The sequence below is a fragment of the Brachionichthys hirsutus genome, chromosome 3 (assembly GCF_040956055.1).
Source record: "Brachionichthys hirsutus isolate HB-005 chromosome 3, CSIRO-AGI_Bhir_v1, whole genome shotgun sequence".
NCBI lineage: Eukaryota > Metazoa > Chordata > Actinopteri > Lophiiformes > Brachionichthyidae > Brachionichthys > Brachionichthys hirsutus.
The window spans coordinates 8,988,693-9,006,036 of NC_090899.1; the positions used below are offsets into that span (position 1 = coordinate 8,988,693).

Sequence of the window (17,344 nt, forward strand, 5' to 3'; positions counted from 1 at the left end):
TTTATGTCTAAATCTCTTTTGTCCCGATGCATTAACACTGCTGGAAGTCAGACTAGCTGTAAATACTCTGGCCCTGCATGAAATGAAATCCCGCATTTAAAATCATCCTAAGGAAATGACGGGTCTGAGTCATTTTCTAAAAATGACGCAGGATGTGAGGGACATTATTGCGCTGATGGCTATCTGCCCGCAGCTCGGGCACTTTATCATCACGTAAACTGTCGGCAGCGCGTAATTGACGCTCCCAGCTTGAACACTGTCCCTTTAATAAAACGACCGACCGGCGGCCGCTGAGCGCACCGGAGGCGATCCCACGGTCCGCTGCGCGTTAACGGGAACGAACTCCTATCAGCTCCTACTTATTTTAAGCTCTTGTTTTATTTTCACCTCTTTCTTTTCTTTTCTTTTCTTTTTCCTTTTTTGACAGCCCCACGGAGGATAAAGTTTTGAATGAGTTCCCCACCGGGACCGTAGAACGGGAGGAGGAGGGGGGGTTGTCCGGGCTATCGGGTCTGGGATCTGCTCGCATTTATAAGCAGACAGGCTGGGGGCTTGTTCGGGGAGCTGAGACGGAGCTGCGTCGAGCGTGGACGTGGAAGCAGGAATAAAGCGCAGGAAAGTTTGGAACAACAGAAAAAGTTCCTGCCGTCGCGCTGCCGGACTGTAATCTGTTAACGCGCTCTGGAGATTATAGATTAGGGATTTACTTCATTGACACACGATGGATAAATACGAGGACTTCGGACTCGAGGCGAGCAAGTTCATCGAGGACCTGAACATGTACGAGGCGTCCAGGGACGGTTTATTCCGCACCAGGAGAGACGCAGGGAATAACCCCGACTTCGAGGAGACGAGGAAAGTTTTTGCCTCCAAGATGACGAAGATCCACATGCAGAAACACCAAGAGGAGATGGCGAGAACGAGCCAAGCTATTAAAATGAATGGGGGCTACAACAGCACCCATCCCACCAGAGACAGACCCCCCATCAGCAGCCACAGACAGCCGGGCGAGCCGGCAGCGAAGCCTCCGATCGGCTCCGGCCCGACGCCGGGCGGCGCGGCGGGGAGCCAGTGCGCGCAGAACGCGGGCTTCCGATCGGAACCTTCAACCGAATGGGCTCATAGCCACGATCACAACGAGCCTCATCCGGACCAGCAACACACTCCCCCCCACTCAGGGGACGCGTCCCACGGCGCGCCCACGCAGCCACGCCAGCCTTGGGCTCCATCCGGTGTGAGCCAGCCTTCCCCTTCTCTATCTGGGCTCATGGGTGCAGCCCAGCAGCAGCAGCCCCCCCACGGGCAGCCTGCACCCCCCTGTGCTCCAGCCCAGGCTGCCACCCAGTCAGCAAGCAGCAGCCCGCCGGCCCCCGCTGGGCCGGCCACTGGTTGGGTCAGAGAGACGTCTGGTTCCACAAAACCAGACCTCATCCCAGCCCTGCTGCCTTTGAGTGGCGTCCCCAGGAGCGCCGACTACCACACGCAGCAGCCCCCTGCGAAGTCTGCATCGTACGTGGGACCGCCTTCTCCAAGTTACAGGCCCTCTCCCAACCACAACGGTCCTGCAGCCACTTCCTGGCGTCTACCTGCGCCCTCTGAATCGCCTCAGGGTACACCTGCTGCCTCCATCGCCGCCAGTGTTCCCAAAAGCAGCAGCCAGATTCCAGGTCCGAGCCCGATGTCCGGCCGTGGACGGGCTTCCGGCGCAGAAGCTGAAGTCCCGAGCGCGCCTACATCTGTCCGACTACTCTGCCAGCCTGTCCCCGCCCAAGCCAAGGAGCAGGGGCCTTCAGCGGCTGAACTAAAACTAGAAGCGCTCACCAAGCGTCTGGAAAAAGAGATGGACGCACAACCAAAGGCGGACTATTTTGGTAAGACAGTTTACCCAGAAACCACAGGGCTTGGTGTCACTTATGGGCTACCATTGTACAATCCATTGAACCGTAGACGAGATTCACGCACGCACACACACACACACACACACACACACACCCTTCATCACCCTTCCCTTGTGCGTCTTTGGCTGTAGATTAGTCATAGTCCCAACCAATAGTCTCGTTTCTTTGATGGTTTGTGCGCCGCCTCTCCTTTTTGTCTGTGGAATGCAGACGGGAATACTTTTGTAATTTGTTTTCTGTGTTTTTGTATTTAATGATTCATACCCTCTCTGCAGCTGGCAGAAAAAAACGAATAAAAGGCAGGGCCAAGAATCTGGCGCTCTTATCGCCTCCCAGAGATTCAGTGGATTCCTCCTGAAGCAGCACTGATAACTGAACTCATTTGTTTGGCTCCATTAAAGGCCCGCCGTGTCGAATATGGTGGTGAAGAGGTTCAAGATTGTAACCATGAAAACACTCCATAGGATGTCGGAGCGCGTCCAGCGGCCTCGACTACAGCTTGAAGTGACGCTCGCGTCGCATCGGCGACATGATTTGCAGCCGGTACCATTCGTGAAAATTGGATTTCCTGCTAGACCGTGAGATAAAAAAGCGAGGGAGACGAAACCACAGAGGAGCCCCTTTACGTACACACACACACACACACACACACACATGCAGATGACCCAAATCCTTGCTTCTTGGTTTGAGGAATTTCCTGCTGGAATGTTACGGTGGAAACTCAGAGACAGCAGAGATGTGATTGTAGAATGTTGGAGGACGCCGTCTGCAACCAGCGGAAGCGTGAATAGTAAATTTAGCTGTGTTAATTCAACGTGGGTTTTCTGAGATGCTGAGGTTCTCCTTGGGAGTGACCAGGTTGGATAGGATTATAAATGAGACAGTAAGAGGGACAGTGGAGGTTAGACGTTTAGGAGACAAGGTCAGAGAGACCAGACTTCAATGGTTTGGACATGTCCAGAGGAGAGACGGGGACTATATCGGGAGAAGGATGCTGAGGATGGAACTGCCAGGGAACAGGGCTAGAGGACGACCCAGGAGAAGATACATGGACAGACCCACAGAGACAAACAACTATTCACACACACACACTCATACACTATGGACAATTTGGAGCAGTCAATTCACCTCAATGTCTTGTTTTTTGGAAGTGGGAGGAAACCGGAAAACCCGGAGAAAACCCACGCAGACATAGGGAGAACGGACAAACTCCGCAGTTAGGATTCGAACCCAGTACCTTCTTGCTGCGAGGCAACAGCGCTAATCAGTACGCCACCATGCCGCATGCACCTTCTCTTTTTTTGTGTACAACAATGTTGAACTTAAGTGTTGAAAAACCTCACACAAGTTTATTCTAATCTCTTGACTGAGAATCTAACCTTTTACATGTTGCTATGTGGGCTTTAGAGCGATACAGTATATGCTGTTTTCTGTTATTCCCACATATAGCCCACACACACTTCCTGGGTTCCCACCAGGCCATGGCTCATCCTCTGAGTCATGCTTTCGTGCCGGAAAAAACTTGTGTAGGCTAATTGTCCTCAAAAAAGACTGAAGTATTATTATAGAAAGCTGCCCCGGTTGAAATATACAAGCATGTGACAGCTCATCTGTGGAACTGAACTTACTGTACTTCTTAAAGTCTTGGTAGTATCGTAGTGTGAAACGATCCAGTGTTCCAGGACTGGGGTCCATCAGCTCATAACCATACGCCGGTTGCTCATTGGCACAACTACAGCCGGAGCTTCTGGGAAAATGAGTCTGCTGCCAAAACGGCTGTACCAGGGAACCTCTCAGGAATGTCTGACGGAGGAGAGCGAGGAATTGTAGAAATCGGGTCTTGAGGGGAGTCCCAGACGACTTCAGCGGGTCCTGCTGTGCAGCTGAACGGATGAGTCGCCTGCAGACGAGTTAGCCGGATCTTCTTTGCCCTTGAACCGAGGAGCCTGATAGGAGGAGAGATTTATAGTCAAGCTCATCCAAGAGGGGAGCAGTTTGGGGGCATCCCAATGCTCCTTCTTCCTCTGAGCCACACAGACATTCATTTGAACATTTAAAGTTGCGTTGGGATGGAGGATTAATTTATCCCCTCTGACTGTTGGGAGGAAGCCTTCTTCCTATCTCTCCAGGAATGCTTTGCTTCCATGCTGCCTGGCTTTTTGTGGAGGCTCACGTCCTCTCGTGCACATCTTTGTGTCTGCTTGTCTGTGAACACGTGGCCTGTGGTACCAGACTGAATTCACCATGTCACTCCTGGGTGTGGCGCCTGTATGCGCTGCGGTAAACGCTGGAAAACACTGTTGACTCAGCGTTTAGTCCGTTTCTGTGAAAGACGGTGCGACGTGGACACATGTACGTGTGAAGGCGTGAAATGTATATCGTGTGTGTGTGTGTGTGTGTGTGTGTGTGTGAAGATTGTCAGCCATCCAGGTCATGTAATCCTCAAACATTAAATCAGAAGCAGCTGCACTTCTTTTTAAGGTTTGAAGGCGTTAAACCTCTCGTCCATCACTCCCAACAGTTTTGACGTTGTGCACGTCGAAGGTTATCAGGTCACACGTGCATCGACTCACGCCGCCCGAGTGTGGGGTGCATATTAAGGCTATTTTCTATTCCATCCTTTAAGTGGCGGAAAGGTGTCAACGCTTTTAAGGCGTCAAAACATTCGACACTTTTAAAAATCAGGGTTTTCCATTAATGAATCTGAAAGTCTTGAGTCTAAAAACGGTTGCAGTGAGGGTCACTTTTTCATCCTGGTAAGTTTTGACAGCTGGGAAAGGTAAAGTGGGGGGGGGGGGGGGGGGTTGGCTGCCTGTTTTGCTTCCCCTCCCCCCACCTGAAGCAGTCGGTGCTGAACAATAATAACAGTATTCTGGAACATGGGAAAGCGGCCAGAAGCAGATTTGTATTTGCCCAACTGGCGGGAAGGTGACTACGAAAATAAGAGAGAGGGAAGAGGGAAGAGAGAGACTCAGACTACACTGTTATTCCCAGTGGGATTATAATTCACAGCTATAAACAGTTAGAGGGAAAATGGGCTTGGCCCAATGTCAGATCTTGAAGAAGTCCTGAAAAAGATGTGTGAGTGTAGCATTCCATTCATCACACGCTGTTTATTCTGTGGCACGTGGTACTCATCTAGAGAAGAACATGATTCCCAAAGCCTTCATTCATTATTTTTACTACTTTTCTGTTTTCATGTAAAGAAACCATCTTATATAAAAGTAAGTTTCTCCTTTCTGATAAAGTTATCACTAAATCTTCTCTCCAGCTGTTGGGGCCCATCGTGATGTTTGTCCTTTGTTGTGGCTTTACAAAATGGCTTTAGCTGACTTGCATATAACCCAGTTGCATATTGTCCTGAAGAAAAACATCTGAAGAAGGTTATTAAATGATCGCGTCTGCGGAAGAGGCGGCCGCATGACGTGTGTCGGATGTGGTGGAAACAGAAGCTTCTGCTGACTGTCCGTTAGGGTCATTGGTGCAGCACCATGTGACTCAGAGGGGCAGAAGGAGATCAGTAGTGAACGAGTGTGATGAAAGATCATTATTGATTGGACAAGGCTGTGCTCCTTCTTTGATATGATCAGATCTCACAGAAGCTCGTCGTGAGGCGCCCGTTCATATTGCCAGGCGTGCTCTCATGTGATCGGGTTTTTGAAAGTCCTAAACGGATGTTCTTCAGCTACCGAAGGAGATAAAGTTCTTCCCCGGCTTAATCAGGATCGTAGCTTCAACGACTCTTTAATGCCCCTTTTTCATTAACAGAATAAAGTAAAAGGGTGATGCTCACGTTTACGAGTTTGATTTAGCCTGCTGTAACTGATCACGTGTCTCCCTTTGACCTTCCCTCCTTGCTGCGCTGTGTTGCAGGGCTCTGCGTTAAGTGCAACAAGGCGGTGTATGGAGCCAACCAGGCCTGCCAAGCCATGGGCAGCCTCTACCATGACAGCTGCTTCACCTGCAGCGCCTGCAGTGAGTACATTCACAGCATGCTGTTCAAACACTTTCCCCGTCTTCTACCTGAGAATCTCGTCTCGCCTCCCGGATAATATGCTTGACAAAGACTCTGTTCTCTTTCACTGGAAGTGTTGCCTTCCGCTTCGCTCGCTCGCCGGCACACGGTTATTTTGGGAAGTACCGTCCCCGGACCGCCGGTGTTTGCTTTCAGGGTGAGCCAGGCGGGCCTCCAGCCCACACAAAGACATTCACTGCAGGACACTTTCTGCTCTAGTTCGTCCACATGTCAATGAAGTCACCGTCAGTGTATGTTTATTGTAGATTAATGCGTGCGTCCACGTCTTGTGCAAATCAGGAGGCTTTTGAAAGCACAAATCATGGTTGAGAAAGACGAGAGACTCTTTTTCACAGGTTCTCGGAGGCAGGACTGATTCTGTATAAATGCAGGATACAATTTAGTTTTTATTAAATTAATTTTGTACAAAATGCTGTTTGATACAAATGTTAAACATCATCACACTATAGATGCGACACCGGTGTCTCATAGCTCACATGAGCGGCGTTGTTTTGTTGTTTCTTTTTAATTACACAAGAAAGATTCTTTTTTTTTTAACTTTAAAGACATCAGTTACCAATGAAAATTAAGGTTTTGCCTCTCTAAATTAAGATTTAAGGACATTTATCCATCCCATGTGTCAGTGCGACCTGAGGATTGTGCCGGCTGATTACTCATTGTAGGCTCCTGACCAATCAGGTGCATCCAGGCATCAGTAATGCGTCATCTCTCACTTGTTGCACTGTCCCACGCACCGTCCTCATACACTTCACAGCTCGTTCCATGTGAGAGCATGCGGATGGCGCTCGCCATGAGTGGCCCCCCCGGGGAAAAGCATCCCAGCCTGGGAGGAATGCAGGCACAGGGGCCGTCAGGAGGAGGGGCTTCTAGAGGACACTGGACGCTGTTATGTCCACTGGGGTGAATATATAGTGCTTAACAGGGAGCTCATTCAGAGGGACCTCGCCACCCACCGCAGCAGCACACTGATACATACACAAGTATTCATGCTGTAGCCACACAGCAGACGGTGCAACGCCCTCACACACACCGCGCCTTTATAGCATCTTCATCTTCACAGTGCGTCAAGATAAATGACACTTATTGCGTTACATAACCAGTCATGAGACCACGAACCTCCGCATGCCCTCCTCGCTCCACAAGTTTCCCCAAGGTGACTGGCGGCTGGGACAGGCTGCCCGTCTGCGACGTCGCTGCGGGGGGGGGCTTCCCTCAGGGATTAGGTTTACAACTAGGCCAGTTAATGCACAACCCTGGACCGAGATTATATAGTAGCTAATAGTAAGGACTTCGCTTGCAGGAGACCATCTTTGTGAAGAATGCTGCCCCACGTTAAATGCCTTTTGTGTTCATTTTATGAAGATAGCTGCAAATAGAATCTGAATTCAGCTTCCTTATCCCAGCCTGGTGGCAGGGTTGGGAGAACACGAGCTGATGGGCCGTAATCCGTAATCCATAGTCCGGTATGGTGGATTGAATGTTGTGCTTTTCACAGTCAGAGAAATGCGTTCACACTGGCAGGAAAGATGTATTTTTTTGCATCAGTTACGCATAGATATCTTTAAAAGGGCTGAGTGTTTACAGTAAAAAGTACTTCAGTCAAATAGGCAGCAGCGTGTCACTCGAGTAATGCACTTGCAGGATTTAGGCTCAATTCAGACGTCATTCCTGGGTCATTGTGAATTCCATATTTTTTGAATGGGACTACATTCGTAAATTAAGGGAATGTTTTAATGCGAAAATGGCTTTGTATTTTGTTCAGTCCCTCGGGTATTTTACATTTTTATATAAGACCAATAATCACGGTTCTTTCTGGTGCTTTTCAGGCAGTCAGCCCTGACTCCTGACTTTAATTTAACTCTTATCTGTCCGCAAAGCTCAGAGCCTTCCCTCTCTGTCTCACTGGGAAAGGCGACGGGATTGCGAAGCCAAGCAATTGCCCGTATCTGACTTTCATCCTCTTCATTCTTCCCTCCTTCCTTTTGTGGCGCGTTCCAAGGATATCTGTCAGTAATTACCCGAGACTAGGTCCACACCTTCGCCCCACAGAAAGGACTGTTCTCTATTTAAGGCGGCTATTATCCGAGGCTTGGTCAGACCTTGGTTGCTGCATTGCCATTCTTCTTCTTTTAAAGTCGGGCAATGAAATGGTGAATAACTGTCAGAGAGAATTCACATGTCCGTTGTATAACCTCATGAGGTTTCAGATTGTTTTTGCTCCTTGTAATTCAAGTTTTCTCCAAACTTTAATCCGGTAGGACGGAGCACAGAGGAGTAGAAGCTCAATCAATCTATTGGAGATTGATGAGACTGATACATGGATCGATTGATCCGTGTTCTAGAGCGGGGATATGATAATGGCCTCTATCATAGTAAATTTAAATAGTAATAATACATCTTCTTGAAAAACAATTGATAAACAATTTAGGGATGAATCAGTAAGAGTCCTGTGATGCTGCCAGAGATGTTAAAAGGACACAAAATACTTCTCGTGTTTATCTCAGATAATAAATAATGATCAACCCATACAGAGGTTTTATAATGATGACTAAACTCACGAAGGGCAGCACGATGGCGTAGTGGGTAGCGCTGTTGCCTCACCGCTAGAAAGTCGCAGGTTCAGGTTCGAGTCCAAGTCTGACACTAAATTGCCCATAGGTGTGTGTGAGTGTGTGTGTGTGTGTGTGTGTGTGTGTGTGTGTGTGTGTGTGTGTGTGAATGATTGTCCCTGTGGTGAACTGGCGACCGGTCAGACTAGTGAGAGATTCATGGAATGTTTTGTGGGTGTGAAGAAAACTCTTACTTTAAAATGTCGACACCCATGTCTTCTTTGTCTTGAGATGAAACTGTTCCAACGGAGTAAATAACCATGTGAGAAATGTCATCAGGTAAACAGAGCGTGAGACGGAAGATAAAGAAGGCTCCTGTTCGACACCCCGCCCCTCCCTCACCTTCCCACTCAGAAAATGTGGGGAATGTTCTCCTTTCCTGTGGGGCCTGGCCAGGAATACTGTGTGTGTGTGTGTGTGTGTGTGTGTGTGTCAGGCTGATTCAGATCAGAATTATTAACAGAACAACATAAAAGAAGAGACGCAGTTTGTTTTCATGCTTTGCCACAAAATCTAATAGAGCAGGATGACAGATGGACAGCTGGAGGATTTATTTCATCAGCGTGTCCTCTTCATTTGTTTGATCCTCGTCCTCTCTAGGCCTGCTCCGTGTCCCCAACTAGATTACATTCAGACCCCAGCACACCGTAGAGCCGCTGTTTCATTCATCTGCCTTGGATTCAGCAGCATATAATGAATATTTCAAGAGAGCTCCATTAATGAAATGAATGTCATTAGTCACAACAGACCTTGATGCATTGGTGCTGCAACAATTTTCTGGGCCTGAGATCGCAGCTCTGTAAGATTCAGGCAGTATTTGTCCGAGTTGCGGGCCTTGCTGTGTGTCTCCAGTGGAATGATCAATGCTTCTGTCTACTCCGGCAGGTCGAAGGCTGAGAGGGAAGGCGTTCTACTACGTCGGAGGGAAAGTCTTCTGTGAGGAGGACTTTCTGGTGAGCAGCCAATACGCAATCAATATCTAGTATCTCTCAAACCAGCAACCTTTGCCATGACCTTAAAAGTGCGTTTAGCGTTTTCATATATACTGCGTTCACTCTACACCTCCTTTGTTTTGAGGTTGCCGTCTATATAACCAGCCCTCAAATTAAATACAAAATACAGTTTGGCTTTGACCTTGTGGCACATCTGATGCAACTGAATCTCCATTGGGTGGGACTGGGAGGGGGGGTCAGTGACTGGAGAAGCTGCTTTTGCTGTGGTTTATAGGGTGAAGCGGGATCAGGCCATTCACACCAGTGCACCAATTCTGGATGGATGCACATTAATCATGATTTCATTTGTTGTCATTTCCAGCATGTTTTTTTTTATATCATTGTGCAGGACACAGTTTTTCTTGTTGCACGTATTTCCCCCAGCTCTTTTTCACGCTGGTGCCTGTCTACTCCAGGAACACTGCTTGTATAAAACGTCATCACTTTCCACTCTAATCTGTTAGTTGTTTAATTATAATCCAAATTTCCACAGAAATTGCGGGCAGATGAAAGCTCAAGGTGGCGCGCCCTCCCTGCTCCGTGCAGGGGGGGGGAGGGACATCCCACAATAGAGCCATGCTGTCAATTGTAACAGAACACAAACGACACATTCAGTTTCTTTGGACTAAAGTGGTTCTGAGGGAACTACATTTGCTCCAGACTGTTCATGTGCTGATAATTATGTCCACACTCTCTTCTGGGCGAGTTGTGTATCTTCACTGACACTGCTGATGCATAATAGTGATAGTGACTGTCTCTAAACAGTTTCAATGAAGGGCTTTATCTTAAAGAACAGCAGAAGTGGAAGCGTAAAGGCTACTTTGGATTGGGCCTGGGAGGCCTTGTGCAGCTGCTTAGTGTTCAATCTGAGGCTCCAGTCATCCATTAAATAACTACAAGCTTCAATGAGATCACTGTGGAGGTTTTTCTTTCTCTCTCTCTGTTGAAGTACTCCGGTTTCCAGCAGTCTGCAGACAAGTGCAACGCATGTGGACATTTGATTATGGACATGGTGAGTGTCTGTTTCTTCTCTCTGGCTGTACGAACTTTGGCTGTGTGGGTTTGATCTCAGCAGAAGACTGAGAGCTGCTGCGCCCTTAATGAGCTTTCTGCAGACACATCTGGATGAAGACTCACCGGCTCCCCATGTGCATCCCTCTCTCAAACACACACACACACACACACACGTGGTCTCATGAGTAAAAACAAAGCAGACTCGTACATAAAGCATATGATCACAACAGAAAGTGTTGCAGCACAGGAAGGATTTTTTTTTCGACACGTGTTCTTCTTCCAGCTGTCAGATACGGAGGACATGTCTGTCTTTATTGTGCTCTATTTGTTACGTTATATGATCTCCTAAGTAGGCTGCGTGAGTTTATTCTAAATACATTCATATGGATCCTTCAACATTTGTCTAATCTAAAGGCGACAACATGACTCGGAACAATGGCTGTTTTAGTGTTAATGGTCACACATGAGGTGGGTAATGTGAGAGAGCTAATGCTACATGGAATAGAGAATTGATGTCCTAATAGTCGTCTCTCGTTTCTCTCTTAATAGATCCTGCAGGCCCTCGGGAAGTCGTACCACCCTGGCTGCTTCCGCTGTGTCATCTGTAATGAGAGCCTTGATGGAGTGCCCTTCACTGTGGACACTGAAAATAAAATCTACTGTCTCAAAGACTATCACAGGTCACACACACCTGTCCTGCAGTATTTCAAAGGAACTTTAGCATAAGACTCCAATTTTTCTCCGTGCTAAATAAGCGTCTTGTGACAGTGGAAAAATGTCCGGGTGTTATGTTCCAAGTTATGTGACAACACACAAGCGCCTCACTTTCCACTCGTTACTGCCGGATCTTGGCGGCAAAGGGTCGACTCGGTCTCTTTCCGCCACATGTAGCAGACACATGAGAAGCGAAGTCAGGGATGAAAGGGAAAGGGGGGGGGGGGGGGGGGGGGGAGACAAGGCGACTGTCCAGCGAGAGGTGGAGGGAGGCGAACGCCTCCGACCTCGACTGTAACATGCTCCAGAAGGACAGAAAGCAGGGCTTAACATCAGAGAGGAAAATCAAGGCTCTGCAGGAAAGGTTAAGATTGGAACCTGCAGTACCTGAGCAGATGCGAGCTTTCCTCTCCCTGCGTGTAGACACACAGCAGAAAACCAGACGTACAACCACAGACATGATCCTGAGGCTGATACGAGCACAAAAACCTTCATGTTGTAGACGCGGTTTGATTTATAGCTAAAGTCGTGTCTGTCCGCATGTTTTCCCCTCAGATTTTCAGATGTCAGCCACGTGTGCAGACACAATGAATTCATTTTAAACTCCTTTTAGGAATTACAGAATCACGTGGGTTAAAGGAATGCCAGCACATGTGCAAATCGGGCATCTCCATGGTCACATCAGTTGTCCTGAATCTAGTCGGGGAGGAGAGAGGGGGAGGCTCGACCAGGATGGGGACATCAAATAGGAATTTAAATTGGTCGGGTTATGATGAACTGACTGCACTTCATTTAGTTTATTTATTTAAATGTAATTACAGCAATTATTCAAACCTGTTTCTTAATTCATCTCAGGGTCCTGGCGCCGAAATGTGCAGCATGTAACCAGCCCATCCTGCCCTCAGAGGTGAGTTGTCACTCGCTTTTGTGTGTGTCCGGGTGATGTTTAAATATTACAGTATGAGGACTGTCCAGATTGTCATTAATGAGAAAAGAAATCAAAATCAGAATTATTAAATTCTCACACATTTTGATCCATGTGTTGGAAGAGTGGACTGGACAGCGGGGAGGAATGGAAAAACTTCATATTGTTGTAATGTTCATTCAGGTGGCCTTTTCACCATTCAGATATGTCTTGTGTGCTTTAGTGTAGTCATGGCTACAGACGCTCTTTGAATATTTACATTTGTCAAAAAGAAAAACTAAATTAGCAAAGTATCAAGAAGTATCAGAAAAGTAACAAGAATCTACTACTACTGTTCTTCCGGCTCGTCCCCTGATTGGTCCCCACAGCAAATCAACCGTCTCCCCTTCACCCTGTCCTTTGCATCGTCCTCCCCAACACCAGACACTCTCATGTCCTCCCTCACTACGTCCATGTATCTTCTCGTGGGTCGACCTCTAGCCCTGTTCCCTAACAGTTCCATCCTCAGCATCCTTCTACCGATACAGTCCCCGTCTCTCCTCTGGACATGTCCAAACCATCGAAGTCTGTCCTTTCTGACCTTCTCTCCAAAACGTCTGACCTTCACTGTCCCTCTTATTGTCTCATTTCTAATCCTATCCAACCTGGTCACTCCCAAGGAGAACCTCAGCATCTTCATCTCCACCACTTCTAGCTCCGCCTCTTGTCTTTTCCTCAGAGACTGTCTCTAAGCCGTCCATCATGGCTGGCCTCTCCACTGTCTTGTAGACCTTTCCCTTCATCCTCGCTGACACTCTCCTATCACAGAGCACACCTGATACTTTCCTCCACCCGTTCCAGCCTGCCTGCACACGATTCTTCACTTCCTTTCCACATTCTCTCCATCACTCTGCACTTTTGACCCGAGGTACCTGAAGTCCTCGACCTTCTTTACCTCTACTCCTTGTAACTTCACTGTCCACCCTGTTTTACTCCTGCTCACCTTCATTCCTCTCTTTTCTAGAGCAGGCCTCCACTTCTCTAAATTCTCATCTACCTGCTCCCTGCTCTCACTGCAGATCACAATGTCATCTGCAAACATCATATTCCAAGGAGCTTCCAGTCTCACCTCATCTGTTAGCAATAAGTAACAAGAATATGATTGCTCAATATTTTCTTTCGATATTTCCTGTAGATATTCTGGCAATGCTGTTATTGTACATTTATTTTGTGTTGCTAATATCAGACAAAATCTGATATCGAGGCAGCCGGTCGACACACAAACAGGACATGCTGGCAAAAGTTAAGAAAGGTCCAAAATTAGAGCTGACTTTGGTAGAATGTCCCCTCTCCTTATGAAACAAGTGTGTGTGTGTGTTTGGGAACAAGGCTTTGTCTGCTGCATTTATTTAAGCTGCTGTATGGATGTTCAGGGGAGTTCCCTCTCAGGCTGATACTGTAACCAGAGAAGTACGACTGAAACAAAAACGGCGATGAATAATGAGAACAAAAAGCACAAGCGAGCTGTAAATGATTCACGACAGTCTGCGTACTTGCAGCTATTATTAAATTACATTAAATAGTAGTAAATTGACGCATATGTTAGAATAGTTTATAAAAGGATGACTGAAAGTAAGAAGTGCGCTCGGTTGACATAAAGGTGCACACGTTTTTCTTTTTCTTATGAAACTGAGACCGAGCAGATTGAGGCGAGTCTCTTGATAAATTTGACAACAGTTGTGTTTGTTTCCATGAACCTCTTTTCCAGGGTTCTGATGAAACTATTCGAGTTGTATCCATGGACAAAGACTATCATGTGGGATGTTATCACTGCGAGGTGAGTTTCTACCTGTCATGTCTTCATACATTTCACTTTCTCTGAGCCAGAGATGATCTGAACTGCTTTTTGAGGGAAATTATGAGTAAATGGCCAATCTTAATTACAGTAATTATACACTGTATTACAAGTATGCAAGTATGCAGCCCCAATGCTGTCATTTTACTCAAGCACCACTTCTCTCTTTTTCTGCCAGCAGCAGATTGATTTTTATCTAATGAAAACATAAACCATTGAGCTGTGATGAGCTGCTCTCCATTTTATTGGTGAATAGCTATTTATTTTCTTGTTTTTAATCTTCCAGGCAACTTCCTGAAAACTGGAAGCCACAATGCAGATGAGGGAATCCTATATCATCGACCATAGTGTAGTTTTTATTCTTGTATTGTCTCAGGACACATTTGTTTGAGACAAGCTTGTAATGACAAGTTTTCCTCTTATTGTAAATAGAAAAATGTACCTGCTCTAATTCCAGTATTTCTATTCTACACACCTGACCTGACTACTGTCCAATCTTTACCTGGTTCCACATGACATCAGACTATGTATTCTCTACTGTAACGTGTCATTGAAGGTGTCTCCTCTTTGGTTTTCCAGGAATGTAAAATGGAGCTGAACGACGAGGAGGGTCACCGCTGCTACCCTCTGAACAGCCACCTCCTCTGCCACTCCTGCCACATGAAGAGCGTCGAGTCGAGCTGCTCCTCCTCTGTCAACGCCTCCTCCTACTAGCGCTGCCGAAGGTAGAGGGAGAAACCTGGTGGATGAACGGGGGGACTGCATCAAAGGGATTGACAACAGGAGTTGTTTTTGTGTACAATTCTTGTTGTAGAGGATTGATTACTGCGATAAATCATTACTGTGCTTTGATGTGTATTTTCAGGGGGATGCTATTGAAGTTTGCTTTTGTGCCTAAAGAGGTTTGGTCTAATAATGAAGTATTGGAATGAAGTACAACGTTGAACACAGTGAGACATTGAGTTATACTGGCTATAACTTATCAAACATGTTGCCATATGAGTTATTTTAAATGTAAATATTAGTGGCATCAGCTGTCAAAACTGTCTGGTAGTAAATGCCACATTCACACATCTGTTCTTAAATTACAGCTTAAAAAGTGATGCATAAATAATCTCTTTAAAAGATCTGATGAGGAGACAAGCTTTTTGCAGAATGTGACGGATGCCTGTTTTCCCCCCATTTCAGTTTATTTGTGCAGTAAACAGTTAATGTGTATTTGCATAGGCCAATGTTTGAAACAATAGAAATACATTTTAAAAATAAAATCATAAGTTATCTCCAGCAGCCAGTGGTAAACAGAGCAATCTTTCTTTTTCCATGTGCAAATATGGTACACAATAAATCATAGAACCATGTGTAACTTAGGGCTTACTATTTCATGTTTTTTGGTGCCATTTTTCTTTTGAAATTGAAGTAAAAATTCTTCAGGAACAGGTATCACTGCTCTATAACAGGCATCATCGGTCATATCCAGTCCGATTAAAGACCAGTCACATTTCTGTGTGCCTATGAAGAGTTTAACGTTTGGCCTGTATATTTGTATTTTATTATACAGGCAAACATTTTATATTCGGAAGAGATATATATCAGGCCTGCACTCATTTATTTTGGTTTTAATTTTGACCTGCGCAAATCCCTTTAAACACGAATTTGGTGATTTGCAGTGGGAAGTACGGTTTTGATTGCCTACCATTCATATTTTAATTATGTCCTGACCTTACAAACTTAATTGCTTTTAATTTGAGGTCCTTATTTTGTAGCCAGCTGTACTATTGTCAAAGAGCAAACATATTGTATGATTGTGGTCAATAAAATATTTCAATTTAAAGTGTGGTACAGTGAATAGGAGGGATGGGGTGGCAGGGTCTGGGATAAGGCCTGAGATTGCAGAGTCTCCAAGACTTTCACATCCCCGGCCTCCGCCGAGCAGCTCATTCCCCTTCAAATTGGATTCACACCATCTCCATGGTGATCTGGATCATCATAGAAAATGTTCTCAATTGTTCTTGGTGTCTTTATACACCAACTATGAAAAGTAAAACTGAATCGGAGTTTATGTGTATTTTTAACAGCTTTTTAAATCCGTAAATTGAGTTTTCAATGTTGAAATGCAATATTTTTTTCTAACGTCATTCTGGATCAAATCCGGATAAAATTCGTTGGTAAGATAGAGGCCCCCATCGGTCAATAATCAATCGAGATATGGAGGAATACATTTTGAAGCTCCATTGACTCCAATTTTAATGAAAACTGTAAACTGATCCCGGATCTGGTTCTTCACCAAAATGTAATCATCTGTTCCTGGTAACATTCCCAACATTTTCTGAAAACGTCATCCAGATGGGTCCAGACATTTTTGAGTTATCTTGCTGACGGACAGACAGACCCTGGCGATTACAAAGGCATGGCCAACAGCTGCAGAAACGTGCGTACGCCATCATGACGTTGGCGTGAGGTGCCGCACATTTCCACGGCCGTTCCACTCTTGATGCATCTGAACTTTGAGGTGAGAATGGACGTACGTCAGGCTTTTGTACGTACGTCAGGTTTTTGTACGTACGCACGGTTGGCCCCTGGTCAGTTGGTTCCGACCAGAGTTGGTGATTTACGAAACACAAAAATTCCAAAATAAGATTTTTGTGTTTTATTTTGTTTCTACTGAGCTTGAATGAAAATGATAATGACCAGTGGGCATTCTATAAAGGTTTAGAGTTAGTTCAGTGGGAACACAATTGGCGTTAATTTATGCCTCATCGTTAAATTGTTGTTAGGTAGCGCAGTTTCTTCCCCAACACGTCTGTCCTAAATCAACCGAGTGTTGCATAGAACACTTTCCTCAAAATATTCGTTGGATGTAAAAAGAAAAGCAACGAGCCAGCCAGGAGTCGAACCTAGAATCTTCTGATCCGTAGTCAGACGCGTTATCCATTGCGCCACTGGCCCGCACAACGGTTGCTGGGTTTACATGTTAGATAAACATAAATAATAATAATAATACCAAGACGCATTACCTTTTAATAATATGTTACACAAGTCAACGTCATCGGATGATCATTAAAATTACAAGATTCTCCCCAAATAGCCACGACGACCTAAAAAAGTTTGAACTAAACACAAACAGTAGAAATACATGAATAAAAAACAGACATAATGTATCCGTAAACATCTGGTGAATTTCAGAAGGGGCTTCGATACAATCCGTAAGATTTGGTATTTGTTGAAAACGTAAAAAAATAAAATCGACCTAGTTGCAATCACCTGCGCCCAACAGCCAGCAGGTGGCGTCAGAGGACGTTCAAACACAGAGCTGCTGATGATA

At 45.9% G+C, this 17,344-nt stretch overlaps 1 protein-coding gene and 1 non-coding gene across 2 annotated transcripts; one reads left to right on the forward strand and one right to left on the reverse strand.

Annotated features, from left to right (window-relative positions):
• The first annotated feature begins 721 nt into the window (after positions 1–721).
• limd1a (LIM domains containing 1a) lies at positions 722–15,830 on the forward strand. Its single transcript, XM_068760286.1, has 9 exons — positions 722–1,500; positions 1,534–1,871; positions 5,772–5,873; positions 9,429–9,496; positions 10,485–10,547; positions 11,099–11,229; positions 12,119–12,170; positions 13,936–14,004; positions 14,602–15,830. Exons 1-9 carry the CDS (start codon positions 722–724, stop codon positions 14,734–14,736), a joined length of 1,737 nt encoding a protein of 578 aa, XP_068616387.1. The 3' UTR covers positions 14,737–15,830.
• A 1,065-nt stretch (positions 15,831–16,895) lies between these two features.
• Positions 16,896–16,968, reverse strand: trnar-acg (transfer RNA arginine (anticodon ACG)). The gene has a single exon. It is a non-coding gene; the product is annotated as a tRNA-Arg (tRNA).
• Between the last annotated feature and the right edge of the window lie 376 nt (positions 16,969–17,344).